The sequence below is a fragment of the Pseudorasbora parva genome, chromosome 5, assembly GCF_024679245.1.
Source record: "Pseudorasbora parva isolate DD20220531a chromosome 5, ASM2467924v1, whole genome shotgun sequence".
NCBI lineage: Eukaryota > Metazoa > Chordata > Actinopteri > Cypriniformes > Gobionidae > Pseudorasbora > Pseudorasbora parva.
The window spans coordinates 29,746,693-29,767,343 of NC_090176.1; the positions used below are offsets into that span (position 1 = coordinate 29,746,693).

The following is a 20,651-nucleotide window of genomic DNA, read 5'->3' on the forward strand; positions in this document are numbered from 1 at the left end:
GGGCTTTAAATCAGCAATTTCAATTTCCACCACTAGGTGCCAGTAAAGGAAAGAAATTACAGTTTGATGCCGCCTTGCTGATTAAGTCAAAGATATTTAAAATGTTGCAAAATATTATCTAAAATACATGCTGTTCTTTTGACCTTTCTATTTAAAAGAATCCTGAAAAAAAGCATATTTCCACAAAAATATTAAGCTGCACAACGGTTTTCAAAAATGTTAAGAAATGATACTCAAACTGGCATGTGATCAGCTAAAACAAAAAAAGAAGGAAAACCTGACCTCCAAACCCCTAAACTCTCTCCACACACACAAAATACTATTGTACTGCAAAAAAAACAAAAAACAATTCTTATTATGAATTTGAAAATGCTTGGTGCACGTTGCATTCCTCAAATACAAACTATAAGGACTTCAAACACAGCACTTATAAAGTAGCATTTACTGTGAATCAAAACTGAAAATGAACTTTGGCTTTACTCTCGAGGAAAAAATATAATTAAATAAATCACATTCCTGATTAAATCAGCATCTCTCAGCTTTTCCATTTATTTTAAACTGTAATAATATTTAACAATATTACTGATTTTACTGTACTTATCAATTGCAGCCTTGTTGAGCATAAGAGACTTCTTTCAAAAACATTCATTAATCTTACCAATCCCACATTTTTAATGGTAATGTACATTTATATATAACAATAATGTGCAATAATGATAACACTGCACTCAGCCCTGCAATGTAATGACAAACAATGTTGCTCATTTAATAACAGGTCACAGGAGTAAAAAAGGCTCCTCTCCTTAGATTATTTACATCTTAACATGCAAGTGCAACTTAAAAACAACTCGCATACTTCAAACGGTTAGTATTCATCATCAAATTCTGCATAATATATTATATATATATATATATTAGAGCTGCAACTAACGATTATTTTTTCTGTCGACTAATCTAACGATAATTTTTTCGATTAGTCGACTAATCTAACGATTTTTTTTTACCCTTTTCTCACGGTTCGCTTTGTATCACGGTTTTAGGTTCACGTTTCAGTACAGTTCGGTATTTGCTATGTTCAGGGGAAAAAGGACTACTGTCAAATGAAAATAAAGAAAATAAGAACAGATAACTTAAATAGAAGCAGCAGCACAAATAAATACCATTGAGCAAAGATGAGAATAAAATAAACAATGCTTTTCAGGTTTTTTAGGTGGGTCTAACATTAGTTTTTAGGTAGAGAAATGGAATGAAGTAATCAAATGTAAAATAACTGCACATTTAATAGGTTAAATTAAAAAAAATTATCCTTATTAAACTTAAAAAAGCTATTCAATCAGGAGCAGTGAGTGATGTCTTTATCTTTTGTTTGACATTAAACAGACAGCAGTGAAGGCTACTGCCCCTTTACGACCCAAGGATAGTCGTCGTGTTTTCTGTATAAAGTTCACTAATCTAACGCATATACAGAGTAGGCTATGACATTTTGACATACTTTTTGTGTGAGTTTGTCCGTTTAAGCACAGGATTTGAAAGATAACTTTTGAAAGAGACAGATCTTCTCATTTGAGTCTCCTTGCTACGGGGGTGATGACAGTGAAAATGACTGCTCATATTCGGAGGTACGGCAGCACTCGCATGCATTTTATAAAGTTTACAAAGAGAGACCGTTTTGCCCATGTTTTTCTTTTATTATCGCTGTTGTTGTTGTAGTGTATACCTGAGGAGTCAGCACGTGTATCCATCGACAGAAACATACATGTTTCTGCATGTATTATTAAGCATTATTAAGCATTATTAAGTTACAACCCATATTAAAGATGCGTCATCAGGTGTGAAATGACCCGCGGTGTAAGTGCGTCCCGGCACCTTTTGCTCGGGATCCCGGTTGGGAAACACTGGTCTGTAATTGATTGACACCGCGCTGGTTTGTTAAGAATTATAATGAGCGCCGTGACCGCGTGATGAAGGCGTGTCGCAATTCTGTTATTCAACTGCTCTGGTTTTAAAAGCTGTCACACTAAATGCGCCAAAATGCAATAAAACTTGGCGGAAAAGGGCGGAGAGAGAACTTAAGGAAATGCAGCTAAACGAATATGCGTGCGTCTTTTAAATAGCGTAAAAATTTATGAGTGATGAATCAATATGTGGCGGCCGGTATTGATTATGTGGCGGTCCGCCATAAATTAGTCTATGTGTGGGAAACACTGTTTGGCCTCTGTTTAAAGTATTCCCATACTTTTGATATTCGTGGTCTAGGTTTTTGTGATAGAATTTGTGATAGGTACCTGAAAAGCATTGTTTATTTTATTCTCATCTTTGCTCAATGGTATTTATTTGTGCTGCTGCTTCCATTTAAGTTATCCCACGAGCAGAAGCCAACATTACGCGAGATGAATGTGTGACACGACGCGCCGACGCATTTCACTAACGTCGACGTATTTCCGTAGTCGTATATATATATATACATAAAAAGCCACAGTGGTACTGTGCACATTAGCTGGCATATCACTATTTCTTATGTTTGTCTAAATATTCATTACAAGGTAAGCCATTTTTATATACATTTGACAGGATAAGATGCAATTTAATGTGTGTGCTTAAATGGTACCCGTTTAAGTTTATGAAAGTAATGTAGCTGTATTATGAGCAGCAAAAAATCTTAAATGTGCTCTGCATAAGGACGGCAGTCTGCTAATTGACTACCACTGAGAGCCATTGAACTCTCTGCTGAGTTTTATGTATAGAATGCTATTTTAAATCAGACAGTGCAGCAATTTCATCAAAATCAATCAGCAAGCCACATTAAAAATGATTGACAGACTGAATCTGTCGAAAAACGCTAGAGTAAATGGATAGACAGAAGGGCACAATAGTGAAATTCTTTTGACCTTCTGAATCTCACCTGACACACTGTTAGAGAGAGGCGTCCCTCCCCCTTTTTCCACCTGCGTAGTCCTTTTCTTGTCCTCACTCCTTGAGTTGTCCTGTAGCGGCCGGGGGCGGAAAAACTTCCACCTGCAGGTCTGGATATCATTCAGGAGCTGAGTCAGTGAGCGCTCAGGAGATTTGGAGACGTGAGAGTTTGTGTTTGCGTGGACGGGAAGGTCAGGCACACTAGAGCCAGTGGAGGGATAAAACATGTCAGGGTCCAAGTGTCTGAGGGCGCGGTCCAATTCCGACGAGGAGCGATCCAAAACAACCCTGAAGGAATACAACAGAGTGCTATAAGATATTTGGTACAATCTGTGACCTTCAGCACTGATCATTAGGGAGTAGCCTTAACAAGTTTTCTACTTTAATCTGTAGTAACAAATTAAGTAACAAATAGTGGGGTCATACATTCAAACCACACATTATCTATTGAGTGACTCATACTTAAGTACAAGAAACTCGTTTTTATAAAAGATAAAAAGGGAAATGGGTAAACTGCAAAAAGTGACACACCTGCCACCTCTTCCCACCCTCCTGTGTGTCACTGCAATACAGCGTTTCGGCACAGAGAGGGCGGTGAGACAACTCCGCTGCCACAGCCGGTCCTGATCTGCCTGCTGCCAGTGAGGAGAGCAGCTCTGATCCACCAGTGGCTGAGGACACATAACACACAAGCAAATGACTTATGTACCCCAGAGTCTAATAATATGCATAAGTATAGCATATACTCTGCAGCAGGAGGTTTTAGTCACACTATTAACCTTAAATAAAGCAAAGCAGCAGTGTCGGTCATATGCTTTATATGAAATGCCAAAATAATAAATAAATAACATGGCCAGTTTCAGCACCCGTACACCCTCCCGTTGTCATGACCCTCAGTTCAGTTGGAAAGTTAATAACCAGGTGTAAATGGAAATGTGTCTCCCTCATCTACTCAATCTGCTCAACCAAAACGACAGGTGTAAACAGGGCCTAGATGGCCTCAGCAAAGACGAAACAAGGCTCAAAATACATTAAAAACAAAAACAAGCAAGCAAAAAATCCACATTTTTACAAATGTAATTATTTTAGTTACTTTTATCATTTATAAAAAATGTTTTACTAATGCAGCTGCAATACTGGTGTCCATGGATTAAAATAAGTTTTACAAGCAAAACTACGACTGCTTTAAGCCATTTTAGGGCAGACTAAATTCCAAGATACAACATTTTCAGCTATTTTGCCCAGCTCTGATTGGCACAATTGCAGATTGTTTTATGCTTAACTGCCAGCACTGATGTTCAGTGGGAAACTCACAGCGTGGTAACTGCAGCCAGCTTTCCGTCTAAAGGCAAAGATTCCATCAGGATCGTTCTCTTCATCTGGCTCTGATGCTGGAGACTTCAAAAGACAAAAAAAGGAGAAAGAACATACTTTATATACTACTACATCTTATGACAAAAATCATTTGAACGTATTCGAAGTAAAACCTCAAAATATGACACATCAACATGAGCATGTGTACCCTAACACTGATTGTGTACTGACCAGAGGGTAATCCTCCTCTCCAGAGCTGTGGAAGTCGTACTGTTTAATGTCTGCCTTGACGATGGTTTGCTGTCGCTCTGGCCGACAAGGCTGGCGAAATGCATCAAGTTTGGGCCTCTTGTTGTATTTCTTATGAGAACGCACAAAGTCAAAGTGAGGCTCGGGCTTGACTGTGAAGGGGTGGAGGTGTTTGGGCCCAGTTTTGTGTGCCTGAAGGAAAGAGACAGAAGAAATGGTTTTGTAATTATGCTTGAGCACATTCAAGCTATTTCAAAGATCTTTCCCTCCTAGTGTTGGCCTTTACCTTGATTTTGCTCTCTGCCTTGTGCCGACTGCTCATGGGTAAGGATGTGGGTGCAGTGTAAATGGTTTTCTCTGCCAGAGGTACAGTGACTTCATTCAGAATCTCTCCTGAGAAGTCTCCAATTTGATATCTAATAAACACAAAACAAAGAGAAACAAATGTAAAAACAAATTTGCAGTTTTTTTAACTATTATTTAAAGCTTAACAAGACCATATGAGAGAGATGAGTCACTTTACATACAACAAACATTCTAGCTGTTAAGTGATACATAACAGTTTATTTATATTTTCAACAACTGACATTTTCTCAAAACAGCTGTATTAAAAAAGTAACATTGACAAACCTTTTTTCAAACACCTCCAGCGTCAGATGCAGCAGCTCTCGTTTGCTCTTTTCTCTCTTCTTGATCATCTCCAGGATGCTCATGGTTCGGCTAAACTCTCTTCTCAGCTTCAGCATCTTTTCATAAGATGCCTCGTCATTCTTGCGATTCTACAGAGACAGCATAACAGAGAGACGGATGGTTCCGGTAGGTGTTCACACTTCTATTGAGGGGAAAATGTGATCTTTATTAGGGAAGTGTGTGTTTGAGTGTGTGTGCGTCCGTGCGTGTCAGATGGCCACTCAGATGTGTTTACAGCTTTAAGTTAGTTCAGAAGTTAGAAAGCTTAAAACGGCAGAGTTTTTGTGTTTTTAAGTTCTGCCTTGTGAATCCTTTAATTATAACCAACAAAGTATAAGCAGAATATCAATAAGAGGTTCATTGCACAGCCCATACAGCTTTATTGATAATAACAGGAGTTATCGCAAAAGCGCAGCTCCAGGGGTTAATAAAGGCCTTCTGAAGCGAAGTGGTGCATTTATGTAAGAAAAATATCAATATTTAAATATTTTATAGACTAAAATACCTAGCTGCCAGCGGGATGCGAGTCACTTGCGCTAAAAGATTAAGCCCTGACGCATGCGTATTGACTAACACAGAAGAGCAAAGGGCAGAACAGGACAAAAAACGTTGGGGTTACTTTTTTAGCAAAAGTAGGGCCCTATAATTTCCGCGATCACAGGAATTGGCATATTAACGCGGAATCTAGTGTTAACGCAGATTTTCCCGGAATTTTACATATTTGTAACGAAATTCTGTTTTGTGTGGGAGGAGTATGTATGTCTGAGGAAAATGCAGACCGGGGGAAGCAAATCTTCACGACACAACCCCTTTCCGTCATTTCAGCTCCCCCTTCAAACCAATGAAAGTATGGCGAAGTTGGTCTCCATGGCTCTGCTTTCGTCAGCGAAAAAGTAAAGAAACTCAACACTAACGCCGGTTTCACACTGCAAGCGCAGGCAGTGCAGAAGCTTTACGTATTGGAGAGCCGCGCACCCGTTGTGCTTTACAGGCAGCATTGGTCACAAGAGGTAAAAGAGGTAAAAGCGATATAAATACTGTTCGTTTTCTCACACAAACCACTCGTTTCGTGTCTTAGGCCATCAGTGTGTACTTACGATGGGGGATTGTTTAATTTGAACTTCTCTGTGTATGCTCTTTGAGGTGGTGACCATAGACCTGCATTATGTGAGGCACAGACAAGAACGGTTTGACCTAAAATTATCAAAATTGAAACTACTGGGGAAACAAATACTCCTACATCTCGGATACCCATGAGGTAAGTAAAACATATCAAAATTTAATTTCTAAGTGAACTATCCCTTTAATCTATTCTCAAAGTTGGGTTAGGAGCTGGGTCTATACCAGCGTTTCCCAACCGTGGTGCCGTCTGACGTGAGCAGGGGTGCCGAGAGCAGGGGTGCCATGCAAAAGGTGCACTTGCACCGCGCGGTTCATCTCACATCTGATGACGCATATTTAATATGGGTTGTAAAATAATGCTTTATGTATGTTTCTGTCGATGGATACATGTGCTGGCTTCTCAGTGATACATTACAACAGCGATAATAAAAGAAAAATGTCGGCAAAATGGCCTCTCTTTGTAAACTGTTCAATGCATGTGAGTGCTGCCGTATGTCCGAATATGAGCAGACATTTTCACCGTCATCACCCGGGTATATTCACTAGAAAACGTGAATGAGAACTTGCGCGCACTGTGAGAAGATCTGCCTCTGTCCACTTGTCCAAAAGCGTGCAAATGTCTCACAGCGTGCGAATATTGAGTTATCATTCAAGTCCTGCGCTTAAACGGACAAGCTCACACAGAAAGTATGTCTTAAGTGAAAGTACGTCTTAAAGACGATGCATATCTTTGCATTGGGTCTTAAAAGAGCAGTAGCCTTTACTGCTGTCTGTCAAACAAAAGATCACTCACTGCTCTTGATTGAATAGCTTGTGTAAGTTTAATAAGGATTAATCTTTAATTTAAACAGTGAAATATGCAATTATTTTACATTGGATTACTTTATTCAATTTCTTTACCTAAAAACTAATATTAGACCCACCTGAAAAGCATTGTTTATTTTATTAGTATCTTTGCTCAGTAGTATTTATTTGTGTGCTGCTTGTAGATGCAGTAAATACAGAATCATAACGAAACAGTGAACCTAAAACCGTGATACAAACCGAACCGTGAGCAATCTGTACCATTACACCCCTAGCGTAATGCATGTAGGGGGTAGCACACACATTCTGAAAGCCTTCGTCAGAATTCAGATGAGCCAAATTAATCTAGATCAGCGGTTCCCAAACTGGGTGCGCAGACTGACCACCTGGGGGTGCGCGAGAGAATGTTTGTAATGGCAGAACAAACAAAATTGCCTCTTTTTTATTTTTTATTTGTAGTATCTAACTTGGGTAAAATTCACATGTCAGAGTATTATTGATAAATACAAATTTCACATTACAAGCTGTAGTAAATTATAGTAAATCATATTTTAATTTCATTTTACAAGCGCCAAAAAGCCCTGCCCTTTTCATTTTAGGTCGAAAGAAAAGTGCGTTTTTTTTCACAGAGCACATTCTCTGCAGTCCGAGCGCGATTCACTGCAAGCTCACTCTTACTTAGGTAAATAATTAACACCATCACCGCTTGTTACAGTACATGTGTTTTACTGAACTAAATATATTACAATCGGCTAAAACTAATATGCAGGTTACTTTTCTGAACAACAGCGCTCTCGAGTCAGTGTTTGTCTGTTTACGTGAATCGCTGCACAGTTCGGCGCACACAAACAAAATACCGGCATTTCAATGGGGAACGCGCATATCTTAAAGGGGCCACACTATATTCCTACTCGTGGAATATGGACACATATTGAGATCATATATAAATCACATATGGAGCCAGGTATGGTGTGGTAGCTAAACTAAGCATTTCATATTTGGCAGCTGTTTTAGGATTAAAATGTTTAACCGATAAAAATAATCAGGCAAACTAATAAACCTTTGTTTAATTTATAATGTGATTTAATATGATAATTAACTATACTGTCAATGTGAGAGGACAAAAAACATTAATGAATATGTTTTCTTCAGATAAAAAAATATTCTAACTATAAATTTATCCTATGTTTTGTTGAATGCATTAGGAGGGGAAGAGACAGGGCAAAATAAGGAGTAATGGAGATGAGGAGAGAGCAGGAATTGACAAATAATTTACAGCCCACTGACTTAGTTTTAAAGCTATTTCTCAAAAAAAAAAAAATGGCTTTCAAATGTCTTCGAATGCTCATATGTAGATCAGAAAATTAAAAAAAATTATCGGGGGAGCATGCCTCCAAACCCCCCTAACTCTATGCTGTATATATATTACAACTGAAATGTTGATTTTTTTCTTATATACAGAGAATATTTGTATTTAGTTATTGCTATTAAAAATGTGATGTTTAACCGAAATAAAGTGGTGGGGGTGCTTGACAGGTATCAAACATTAGAAAGGGGTGCGTGCTACAAAATGTTTGGGAACCACTGATCTAGATTAATCTAGATTAATTTAAAAATGAATCTAGATTAATCTAGATTTTAAAAAATTATCTATGCCCACCTCTAATTAATATATTTATATCAAGATGGATAGATAGATAATATAAATGTTCCATGCTGCCAACTATATGTTGCAAAGTTTCTGAATTTTTTTTAAATGTGCAATTAAATCTGATATCTGAATCTTGAATCTGACAGTCATAACCGATTATAAATATCTAATTTAGGATAAGTTGAAAACCTATTTCTTTGCATTCATTTTGGATTTATTGTACATTTTTAGAGAACTTTGTAAGGTGCGGACCGTGTTTGTCTGTCTAGACCCCAAAAACAGTTTGACCCAGAAAAAAAATATTGTATGTATGTATCAATCGGTTAAAGAAAATAAATTTAATCACAATTTTTAATTTGTGGCTTTCAAATGTTTCCATGATTAATTGAACAACACTAACATTAAAGTTTCTAATATATTTTTATATTGTAAAAATTAAAATTTAATCTATAAATAAATGTAGAAACAACAAGAGAGCAGCCTATATTTTAAATATTTGTTTAATTGCATCTTTTTTATGAAAGAAGACTATTATCCCTGATAGCAATACTGCTACTGTTGTCTCTAGGATTGGGCATCGAGAACCGGTTCTAACTTGGAACCGTTTAAAAAATAATGATTCCATTGGATCGGTTCCGATCATCGGTTCCAAACGCGCAAGTTTTGGTTTCCATGGCCACCTGATTTCCGGTGCTTGCAAGCATGCCCGCTTGTTGTTTTAGCCATGGAAGCCCGGTAAGCAGCTCTGAAGTGTGGATTTATTTCACTTTTAAAAAGCCTGGGTCGGCACAGTGCAACTAGTGTTGTCAAAAATATCGATACTGAAATATCTGAAAAGATACGATAGTCTGCTCAGTTTCTACAGTATCGATCCCAGCTGCGCCCTCCTCTCCTCTCCTCTCCTCTCCTCTCCTCTCCTCTCCTCTCCTCTCCGACAGCGAGTTGACTCGCAGCCGCATATTCTCATTCAGCCCGGTTAACCCTCTGAACATGACGGACGCGCATTCTGCTGGACTTTTCCTCATGACAGCGTGTCAGTGTTAGTGTGTGACCGGTCTGAATTTCGTGCGGGATTGCGCATAATTCTACGAATCGCCGCAAATTTCGCGCTCACATCTGAAGCGCACACACACATACCGTAATAAAGCCCCCTCTGACATACAAGTGCAAATATTTGCTTATTTTTCCAGCTTATTAATGATCAAATACACTCAAACAAATACTCAGTGCACATTTTGAAGAGTATTAATGTAAACACAGTCATAAATAATTCAGGAAGAAATGAAGAATGAGTAACAGGAACAGTGTTCAGTATCCATGAGTGCGGCAGTTCTTAAAGGGACAGCAGTTATTCAAAGTCAAACTACAAAAAGACAAATGATCACACTGCTCTTGACTGATCAACTTGTGTAACTTAAATGGTTTTATATGAAACTATTTAATTTTGTGCAAATAACATTATCCAATGTTATTTTAAATTTAATTAGCCACTTTGCGTTTTTAAATTCAGTTTTTTACCTGAATGTTAGACCTACCTGAAAAAATAAAGCAGTCTATTTCATTTGTATGTTTTATTCTATTGTATTAATTTGTGCTATTTTTTGTAATAAGTTTATTAGTTCTTATTTTATTACTGTTTAGTCATCTTTTTTAATTCAATTTACCATTCAAAATGTAAAAAATTATGTACCCCGTTGTAAAAAATACATTGAGTTAGCAAATATTTGTGAGATAATTTTTAATAGTAATTGATCAATGTTTATATATGAGAAAAAGCTTAAAGGTCCACTGAAATCAAAATTTAAGTTGTTTAGCTTTTAGTATGACTGTGTTAGCCTTAAAGTTATGAATAAGCTGGTATGTTCCAAAACTATGACAAAATTTGCATTTACGAGATATAAGCATTCAAAATTTACAGTCTCCCACTTCCGTTAAAACAAATCTCAGATTTTGGTGACATCATCGCAGACTTGACTTTCTCGTTAAATCTTCTGTCCAATCAAAATGCTCTCTAGAATCTTAAGGCCGCACCCTTACACTGCTGAAGCTGCGGCTGAAATCGGTCAGTTGTTAACACACATTTACTAATTTCTACATGGTGAAAGGCACATAGCGCACTATATATATGTGATAGGAAACCATTCAGTGTAAATATGCTTTCCTTTGAGATGAATTAAGTCTATTTTCACGTTAGTTTCACGCACCGCAGCCGCGCACACACCCCAACGGCTCAGGTCTAAATTTAGACTACAGACACGAGAGCGCAGCGCGGATCATATGCGCGAGTCCGCGCAGACAACAAAACATATCGACCCATTTGAATTCTGCACAGAATGCTGCATTTCAAAGCGATATGGAGGAGATGATGATGGCAAACAGTGTTAGAGGAAACTGGATTTACCAAACAGAGAAAGGTCCGCTCTTGCGCTCTAGTCAAACTGTATATTAAAGAAACGCTATTGGCTGTTTCAAAAAAGGGGAGGAGCTGCTAACAGCTGAAGCCGTTTCAGGGAAAATTACGTCAACACATTGAATAATGCGGCGCGTTTCAAGGCACTTCAGTGGGCCTTTAAAAGCTTTATCATATAAAGTGATCTCTTCAGAAGAAATTTTTGATTGCCTAGACTTTCAAAAGACAGACAAAAAAAAATAATTATATAAAAAATATCTAATTGACAGTATATGCAGAGTTTTTCCCTCCGTGTTATTGAAAATAACATTGAATATCGATATGACATGTTTTGACTCCACCCCTCAAAGAATCGGAATCGAGAATCGAAAAGAACCGGAATCGAAAGTAAGAATCGGAATCAGAATCGTTCAAATCAAAACGATGCCCAACCATAGTTGTCTCAATGAAATAGATTTTTTAAATCTAAATTTTAACCATTAATTATATCATTCAGCATTACAGTATAATTAAAAGCTATGCATTTTAACATTTATTAGGCTTTATTTAACTTTTAAGTGTGTGCTAGTGAAGACACTCAATAAAAAAGGCATTTTGGCATAATTGTGTTTTTGTCCATTCAAGGGCTGTCTGAAATGGCTTTCTGTGCACATGAGTGTGTGTATCACACACATACAGGAGATTCACGTGTCGCAAGGATGTTAGTTTGATGCACAAATGTATCAAAAAAATATTGAATTTGGAAGGTACAAGACCTGCCTGAATGCCATTTGACAATACTGTTTGAGGCATGCATGACAAAACACAGAGGCACATGCATACCTTCCTAGTCTGCATCTTCTCTGTGCGACGCCTGAAGGCCACGTAAGCATCGTTGTTGGTGGAGCCATCCCTCTTCTCCTGCTTGATTTGTGGAATGAGCGACGGGCCCCGGCAGTTTTTCCTTTTCCTCACCCAGTAGTCATACACCGACTTTAACAGGTAGTCATCTTCATTTAGCAGCAGCTTGGCCTCCTGAAGAGTGACCAACTACAAAATGATTGAAAGAGAGACAGAGGAATGCATGTGAATTAAGTGAAATATGCAGAGGTAAGAGGTACTTATTTGAGATCAGTTCTCAACAACTCAAAACTCTTGCAATCAATATGTATGTATGCAAGTATGCAAAATTAGAATAACAAAAAGGGAGAACATTTTCAATATATTTTTGAAAAATATCCAAGACCATGTGTCAAATCAAAAACTAGAATAGTGAGCAAAATAATTAGTTACTTCGTAAAATCGAGCTAGATCAGACAGATGTGACATCCTCATTCTTGAAAATCATGAACAAAACACGGGTACAAAATACGACAAGTACATAACTGAGTTTAATTATTGCCTACTTAGAACATGGTTCATATTGTTGAGCAAAAGTTTGGTGTCAGTAAGATTTGTTTAAAGAAATAATTTTATTCAAGCAAAGACATTAAATTGATAAAAAGTGACAGCAAAGAAATTAAAAGTTTCTTGATCTCCAAATCAGAATATTAGAATGATTTTGTGACACTGAAGACTGAAGTAATGGTGCTGAAAATTCAGCTTTGCATCACAAATAAAAATAAAAACTGTTATCTTAAATTGTAATAATATTTCACAATAATGCTGTTTGTTTTGTATTTTTAATCAAATAAATGCAGCCTTGGTGAGCATAAGCGACTTCTTTCGAAAACATTTAAAAATAATAATGTTCCCAAACTTCAAAGCAGTGTATTACATATCTATATATAGGATCTATGAAAAGGATCAGGTTTTGAATTTTTTGTGTCTGTGCATCCTAGTATAATTCACATGTTATTACCTGGTTGGTGCTGGCTTTCTCTAACCGGTCCATCATGGTCTCAAACTGTACAGGTCTGAGCTCCATCTTGCGGTTGAGTCTATTCAGTAAAGTCTCATCCTCTGAATCCATATCATAGTCAGGAAGCTCGTTATCCAAACCCAGAGCTGGTCCGGAGCAAAAGGTACAGGTAAGATTAAGTCAATTAAAAATCAAATCACATTTTATTTGTATGTTTAAACTAGGGCTGGGCGATAAATCGATAACGATAATTATCACGATATAATTTTCCTCGATAAAACGATAACAACAGGTCGATAAATTCTCGATATAATGCTTACGCGCTATGCGTAATGCTGCGCATGCGTATTGCAGACCGGACGTCTGCGTGCTGCACGCGGTAATGTTTACAGTCTGTGGCTGACCATATGGCTGACAGGCTTGGAGGATCGGAGATAAGTGGAGCGATAAAAATGAGCAATAATGAAGAAAATGCAGCGCTCACGGCCAGCTCAGAGGACACAGATATCGTTGACAAGTTAGTTCGCTCAACTTCAGTGGTTTGGAGATATTTTAGCGATCCCATCCGACATATAACAGAGCGACGTGCGTGGACTGCTTATCATAGGTTCACGTTCACCACACGGAATTTAATTATTAAATTATCGTGTTTCTTCAAAGTCCTTCCATATAACATGCAGCCCAACACAGCGGTGAATCTACATTAACTACATTCACACACCGGCTTATTACCTTGTAAGCTGTAGTGGGTGACTTATTTACAACAGGCTAACATTACCAAACTATAATCACTAAACATCGGACTTGTACATCGCTATCATAATTGTTTGTCTTTGGTGATGTATTAATGACTCCGCATCGCCTGTATCAAAAGAGAAATAATGTCATCTGGTGTTTAAAATTAATAAAATAGACTAGACAGCCCTTACTGGAGATCCACAAATACTGAACTTTTCTCTCTCCCGACCAGCCCACTGTCAGTGAGGTGTGTGTGTGTGTGTGTGTGTGTGTCGGTGAGATGCACGGTGGACCGTGGACTGTGAGGCAAGAGAAGGGGCCTCAAAATGTTTCTTAAAACGCTTTTTTTTGCCCGTTTGTGTTTTTAGTGTTTTACTTACACAATTAAATATATATGATGCAATATTGAGCGTTTTTGTTCTATTTAAGCTGCGAAAATCGTTCACAGAAGAACCGCAACGCGTCTCACAACGTGTGTAAATGAACGATTCATTGTTTGAATGAATCGTTTGAATGAATGACTCAATGACTCGCTCATTAAGACGGCCACCTGCTGCCACCTACTGGTGGTTTAATTTGATCTTTAAACATTCTTTCCAACATGTCTTATTTGTCTATTCAAAACTACAAATCTCAAAACATTATTTAATGCTGTTTTAATTTTTCAGTGTAAATTATTTAATTTGATTGGTAACAGCCCTTATAGTGTTTTATTTTAATTAAATGTATTGATCAAAATTACAAATATAAAATGAAACATGAAGCTTAGCCTATATTTAATAAGATTAAGGGAATCTTTATAAAAGGTGAAAATATCACAAATTTCAAATGATGCAGATTTAAATACGTCAAAGCTGATTGAACACTGGTGAGAATATTGCTTTAGAATAAATTATATTTACAACACACACACACACACACATTTTTCCGGACAAGCTAATTTTTTACTTGGACAAGCTTGAACGATGTACTTGTTCGAAGGACAAGCACATGAACATGCTTAATTTCAAGCCCTGTATAATGATATATTATTGATATAAAGTGTTGAGTAAAAAAATGCTGGCCACAGTTAAGATTTTAATAAATAAATCTACCTCAGTTTAAATAAATTGTTCACTTGTTTGAGAAGTGTTTGTCATGTTTTGACAATAAAGGATAGTTAAAAACCACAGCTAACTGTTTGTTTTATACATATTTCACTCAGGAGCAAAAATATGCCTTTAAACTTTAAAGAAATAAACATTTTACATTTATCGTGATATTTATCGATATCGACTGATATGCTAAATTATATCGTGATAATTTTTTTGGGCCATATCGCCCAGCCCTAGTTTAAACCAAGAAATGTAATAGGTAGACGTAACTTACGCTGGATGTGGATGAGCTGTTTGGGGATGCGGAACTCTCCTTTGTAAAGGCGGTCGTAATAGGTGATGTTACTCTCTGCCTCTGGCACAGGTATGACCATGCTTTCCTTCTTCTCCCGGAACACCTGCTGGGCAGAGATGGCCCTCTGGAGATGGTGCTCCTGAAACACACCATGAGAGATAGACTCAGGAAAGCTAATTCTGCATTGATAGAGTGGGTCAACTCATATTTGCGAACATGTTACACCATTTAATCCAGACCAGTAAAGATTTTGTCCTCACGTATATTATATAGGTGTTGTCATGATACAAAAATTACGACTTCGATACGATACCAGACTAAAATACCTCGATGCCGATACCACGGTAAAAAACAAACAAAAAACAGAAAATATGATTAATATGACAACAGAACTTATTATTCATTCATTTATTTTTACTAAAAATTTACTTGGCCAGCATGTTCCTGCCCTGGTTTTTGACCATTCACTCCTCTTTTTGCTATAATAACCACATGCCAGTTTGAAGATCTTTACAAAGATCACATTATCAATCATGTTATCATTCACTAACCTTTCACTTCTGAACAGGTTGGGATGACCAAAATCTTATTTTATGATTCAAGTAATTTAATATTTTTAAAAATGTAATCTTATAATTATAATATAGATTTTTAATTGTATCTGTTTTAAAAATAAGCAAAAAATGCAAATTACAAACAATATGACAGTTTTAAAACGGTTCTTTATTTTTCAGCTACATTAGGTCTATTTAACAGTAGCAAGTCAAGAAAGAAATTAAATAATCAAATATAAAACTGCTTACTTAGTCTACACTCTATAATTTAACTATACACTGATTCTTAAAGGGTTACTTCAGCGATTACTAGGGATGGGTATCGTTAAGGTTTTAACGGTATTACTACTCTTAACGATACTGCTTATCGGTCCGGTACTTTAACGGTACTTTTTGAGATTTACTATATATATATATATATATATATATATATATATATATATATATATATATATATATATATATATATATATATATATATATATATATATATATATATATATATATATATATATATATATATATATATATATATACACACACACACACACACACACACAATTAACAAAGATATACATTATATAGGCCTACACAGTGCTTTAATTTCAGGAAGAATTCTAGTAATCAAATGTAAAGTAACACTGCACAGTTTATCATAGATAGGATAAATTAATGCTTATTAAAGCTGAAGTTATTCATTCAAGAGCTGTGAGTGATTTTCTCTTTGCATTTGGTTGTTTAATTCGCAGTTATTCGTCAGCATGTTTATTTACACTGCTGCCTCTTTAAGACAGATGTGCAGATCTATAGGCAACTGATAATAGGATGCACTACATTTTCTCCCAACTATCCATAATAACAACGTCCATTTTAGACACAAACTGTGTTTAAGAGACTCTCCAAGCCGGTCATTTTGACATAGATGTTTGTGTACATTTGATCGTTTAGACGCGAGTGTGAAACCGAAAGTGTAATTTGCTCGTCTCGTTGCGGGCTGTTTCGGAGCGCGCGCCGACTTGGGAACAATCTCTTGCGCACATTTTTGTGCTTTTAATCGCTCTTTTTATTATTAAACGCATCCCACAATTTACCAGCAGTTGCTAGACTGTATTTTACAACAATCACCGATCGTGCTGATTCTGTCATTACGTTTGAGTTATAGGGAGAAATGACAGCGTATGGCTACCGCTGCAAAGGGAATTAAGTTGCGCTAGACATAAATAATTAAATTATATTCTTTGCCAAAATCTAAAGCCAAAATCTTTGCCAAAGAAGCCAAAATCTAAAATAAAATCACATTATCACAATCTAGTGTAAAGTATAACCAGGCTATGTTTGAATGTTTAGTTCTGTCCTCCGTCCGTCATCACTCATTAGGCTGTCGTTTTGCGCTCTCTCTCTCTCTCTCTCTCTCTCTCTCTCTCTCTCTCTCTCTCTCTCTCTCTCTCTCTCTCTCTCTCTCGTCACGTCACGTCACGTCACGTCACGTCACGTCACGTCACGTCACGTCACGTCACGTCACGTCACGTGTATTTTCAAAAGTACCGACAGCAGAACCGATAACGGCCGAGCTTATCGATACAGCGGTCTTTCAAAATTCAACCCCGGGGCCCGTTTAATACCGGGTTTCGGTACCCATCCCTAGCGATTACCATATGGCTTTGTATCAGTAGAAACCCTGGAGTATATTCAAATGTATGTGCTTCACCCCCTCATATCCCCCTGAGACGAGATTTATGCATTTTATTTCTGGAAAAATTCCTCCCGTGACACAAATTGACGATATTTGCGTCCTCTTTGGAACGTTTGGCTAAAGGCAAAAGACTACAGCCAGCAGAGGGAGCTATTTCCGCATGTTTTACACTCCCACATGTGGGATGGAGATCTCTCAGCTCAGCTCGCAGCTTCAGGGATTCATTTAAACTAGGGCCGGGACTCGATTAAAAAAAATAATCTAATTAATTAGAGGCTTTGTAATTAATTAATTGAAATTAATCGCATTTTAATTGCATATAAATATTTGACCTGAGAACAATGAGAAGTAACTTTTCACATGTATTTTTAGTATACCATTGAATAATGACTGAATACATAAGCTTAATCAATAAAATATTGTTTATTTATTTCAGTCCAGCAGACCAGCGCAAATATCTAATCATATGCACTAAAGTTAGGGGATGTTAGCCACGTTTTAAAGCCTTGCCGATTAAACATTGCATTCGCATGCACGCAAATTAAATGTTTAACCGGCACGACTGTTTAATGCATGCTTGCACTGTTTTGCATTGAGCGCGCGCACAACGTCTGTCAAACACACGTGCTTAGTGGGCACGACCTGCGCTTAACCGGCACGACTGTATAATGCATGCACTGTTTTGCATTGAGCGCGCGCACAACGTCTGTCAAACACACGTGCTTAGTGGACAGTCAGTCTTTCTGCTCTAATACTGTCAAATACACACAAGGTTAACATATAAACACAGTTAGCACAGTCAGTTATATCTAAAGTGAAAGTAAAAATCGCATGCGTCTATGAGATGTGAGCACCCTCTCAAACCGATTACAATTTCATTCGGTTTGTGCATTTTTATTCCGATTGGGGTGTTTATATGGTGTATTTTCATTCAGACTGGACTTTTAAACCGAGTACACACCTATTATTTGGGTAGCACACATTCTGAAAGGCTTGGGCAGAATTTCCAATTCGGGCATTTTAATCTAGATTAATTTCAAAATGAATCTAGAAGACTCATTTTATATATATATATATATATATATATATATATATATATATATATATATATATATATATATATATATATAAATCACAAAATATTTCCATTAGCAAATGAGGCCACTTAGTAAGCCGAATGTGATGTAGCTGGACTCAGCAATAAGAAAAAGTTTAAAAACCTCAGAGAAGTGGAAATAAGAATTGGGCAAGTACAACTTCTAATGAAGCTGAGAACAGCAACGTGATGAAACCCGCTGCAATGGCTTACGCAGCTCGCAAGCATACAAATGAACCAAGTTGTTCAGATTACTTCTGGATTCATAAGATAGTTACTGTAGAAGACAGTTCAATAATAGCAGTTCATTATCAGGTAGGTCAGGAGAGCAAATGCAATATGTGGCACACAAAAGCAGCAGGGTTTAATATCCAACCCTAGACTTCTTTTTAACTATGGTTGGATATAAATATATATATAAATATATAAAAATATAAAAAACCTGATTCGAATTCATGAATCTGATACATGTAATAAAATTATAATTTCGATTCAGCTTATCGATTCCTGTGTGTGCATTCTAATGAGATTTTCAAGCTCGCTTCGTATCATAGTTTTAGGGTCACGGTTTCCGGTTCTGTACGGTTCTTGTTGTTGTTATTGTTTTTCCTTGTTAACACTCCAGAAATTGACTTTAGCATATGATATCGCTTAATGATCCACGATTTAGGATACAGTATTTTTAAAAAGTTATATCATGTAGAAGTTGTTTCCAAACTGGCTGTCTCCTGCTTTCGCTGTTCAACACATTGGCGTAACATTTTTCATGTAATCAAGTCAATTTAATTCAGCGTGAGCAGCTTTTTGCCCAAGCTTCAAATGCCTGTTCAATTGATTAAAACTAGAAGTTTATCTTAACTTTAATGTTACATTATATACAATATGTTATATGCATGTATGTTTGGGACAGAGGGGAACACGGTCACATTTGCAGCAGATAAATGTGCTACCCATCATAAATCAAAGCAGAAGAATGACAGGTGTCGGAGGAGAACACAGGAAAAGGTGACAGAATGGACAATATTCATCTGTATTTGCCAGGGGTGGGGACTTGAGTCACATGACTAGACTCGAGTCAGACTTGAGTCGCACATTTTAGTTTTAACTTTCACAGCGTAGCCTTTTTGTGTGTGTGTGTGTGTGTGTGTGTGTGTGTGTGTGTGTGTCAGGGATGGAAATTAGCACCCGCCACCAGCCAAATGCGGGTGATTTTGAGTTGTGGCGGGTAAACTCGCTTCACCTACCGGCCACCGTGGCGGGTAAATAAAAATAGCATACTATTTCCCCTCTTTGTAAACTTTGTTCAATGCATGCGAGTGCGGCCGTATGTCCGAATATGACCAGTCGTTTTCGCCGTCATTACCCGGATGTAGTACCAGAAGACGCGAATACGAACTCGCGCTCGCGCTGAGAGAAGGTCCGTCACTGCGCATCATCCGAGAGCGCGCACCCGTCTCACAGCGCGCAAATATTGAGTTCTCTTTCAAGTCTTGCGCTTAAATGGACAAACTCACACAAAAAGTATGTCAACATGTCCATCTTGATTAGTATCCAAGCAGACATAGTCTGAATATGCCTCAAGTGAACGTTATACAGTCGAGAAAGAAGAGCATATCCCTGCACTAGGTCTTAAAGGGGCAGTAGCCTTTACTGCTGTCTGTTTAATGTCAAACAAAAGGACATCACTCACTGCTCTTGAATAGCTTTTGTAAGTTTGATAAGGATTAATCTTTAATTTAAACAGTTAAAATATGCAGTTATTTTACATTTGATTACTTTATTGAATTTCTGTACCTTTCTGCAGGCCATTAGGCTTGTACTGTACATTAGCTATTATTAAATGCACACATGAGTGAGGTCAAGTTAAACATTTTAGTTTGAATTGTATTTTATACTGTGGATTGTTGCAATGTGCTAAATAAATATTTGCATAATTTGTAATTGATTAATATTTGAAACTTTAATATTAATTTATGCAATCGCAATGCCTTGATTTTTAGTAAAGTTACACAGTCACAGCATTAGCCATAAATGCAATGGTACTAATAGTTAGCATAATTTCTTTTGGTGTTTCGGTTTCGGCCAAGAATTTTTATTTCTGTGCATGCCTTCTGACAATGTTCTGCTCGGTGTGTCGTCAACACGCTTCAGAAGATGCCAAAACTAATAGTTTCATTGTTGGGACTAA

General features: G+C 37.1%; 1 protein-coding gene across 1 annotated transcript in view; it reads right to left on the bottom strand.

The window, feature by feature from the left end:
* The window catches only part of epc2 (enhancer of polycomb homolog 2 (Drosophila)), a 45,734-nt gene that overhangs the window by 3,375 nt on the left and 21,708 nt on the right, over nt 1-20,651 (bottom strand). Inside the window, exons 2-10 of the mRNA XM_067443825.1 lie at nt 15,100-15,259; nt 12,994-13,139; nt 11,976-12,182; nt 5,107-5,255; nt 4,763-4,892; nt 4,459-4,668; nt 4,228-4,311; nt 3,445-3,584; nt 2,903-3,201 (exon numbers count right to left, since the gene is read on the bottom strand). Of these exons, the coding sequence (XP_067299926.1) occupies nt 2,903-3,201; nt 3,445-3,584; nt 4,228-4,311; nt 4,459-4,668; nt 4,763-4,892; nt 5,107-5,255; nt 11,976-12,182; nt 12,994-13,139; nt 15,100-15,259 (1,525 nt within the window). The remainder of the gene's footprint in view (nt 1-2,902; nt 3,202-3,444; nt 3,585-4,227; nt 4,312-4,458; nt 4,669-4,762; nt 4,893-5,106; nt 5,256-11,975; nt 12,183-12,993; nt 13,140-15,099; nt 15,260-20,651) is intronic.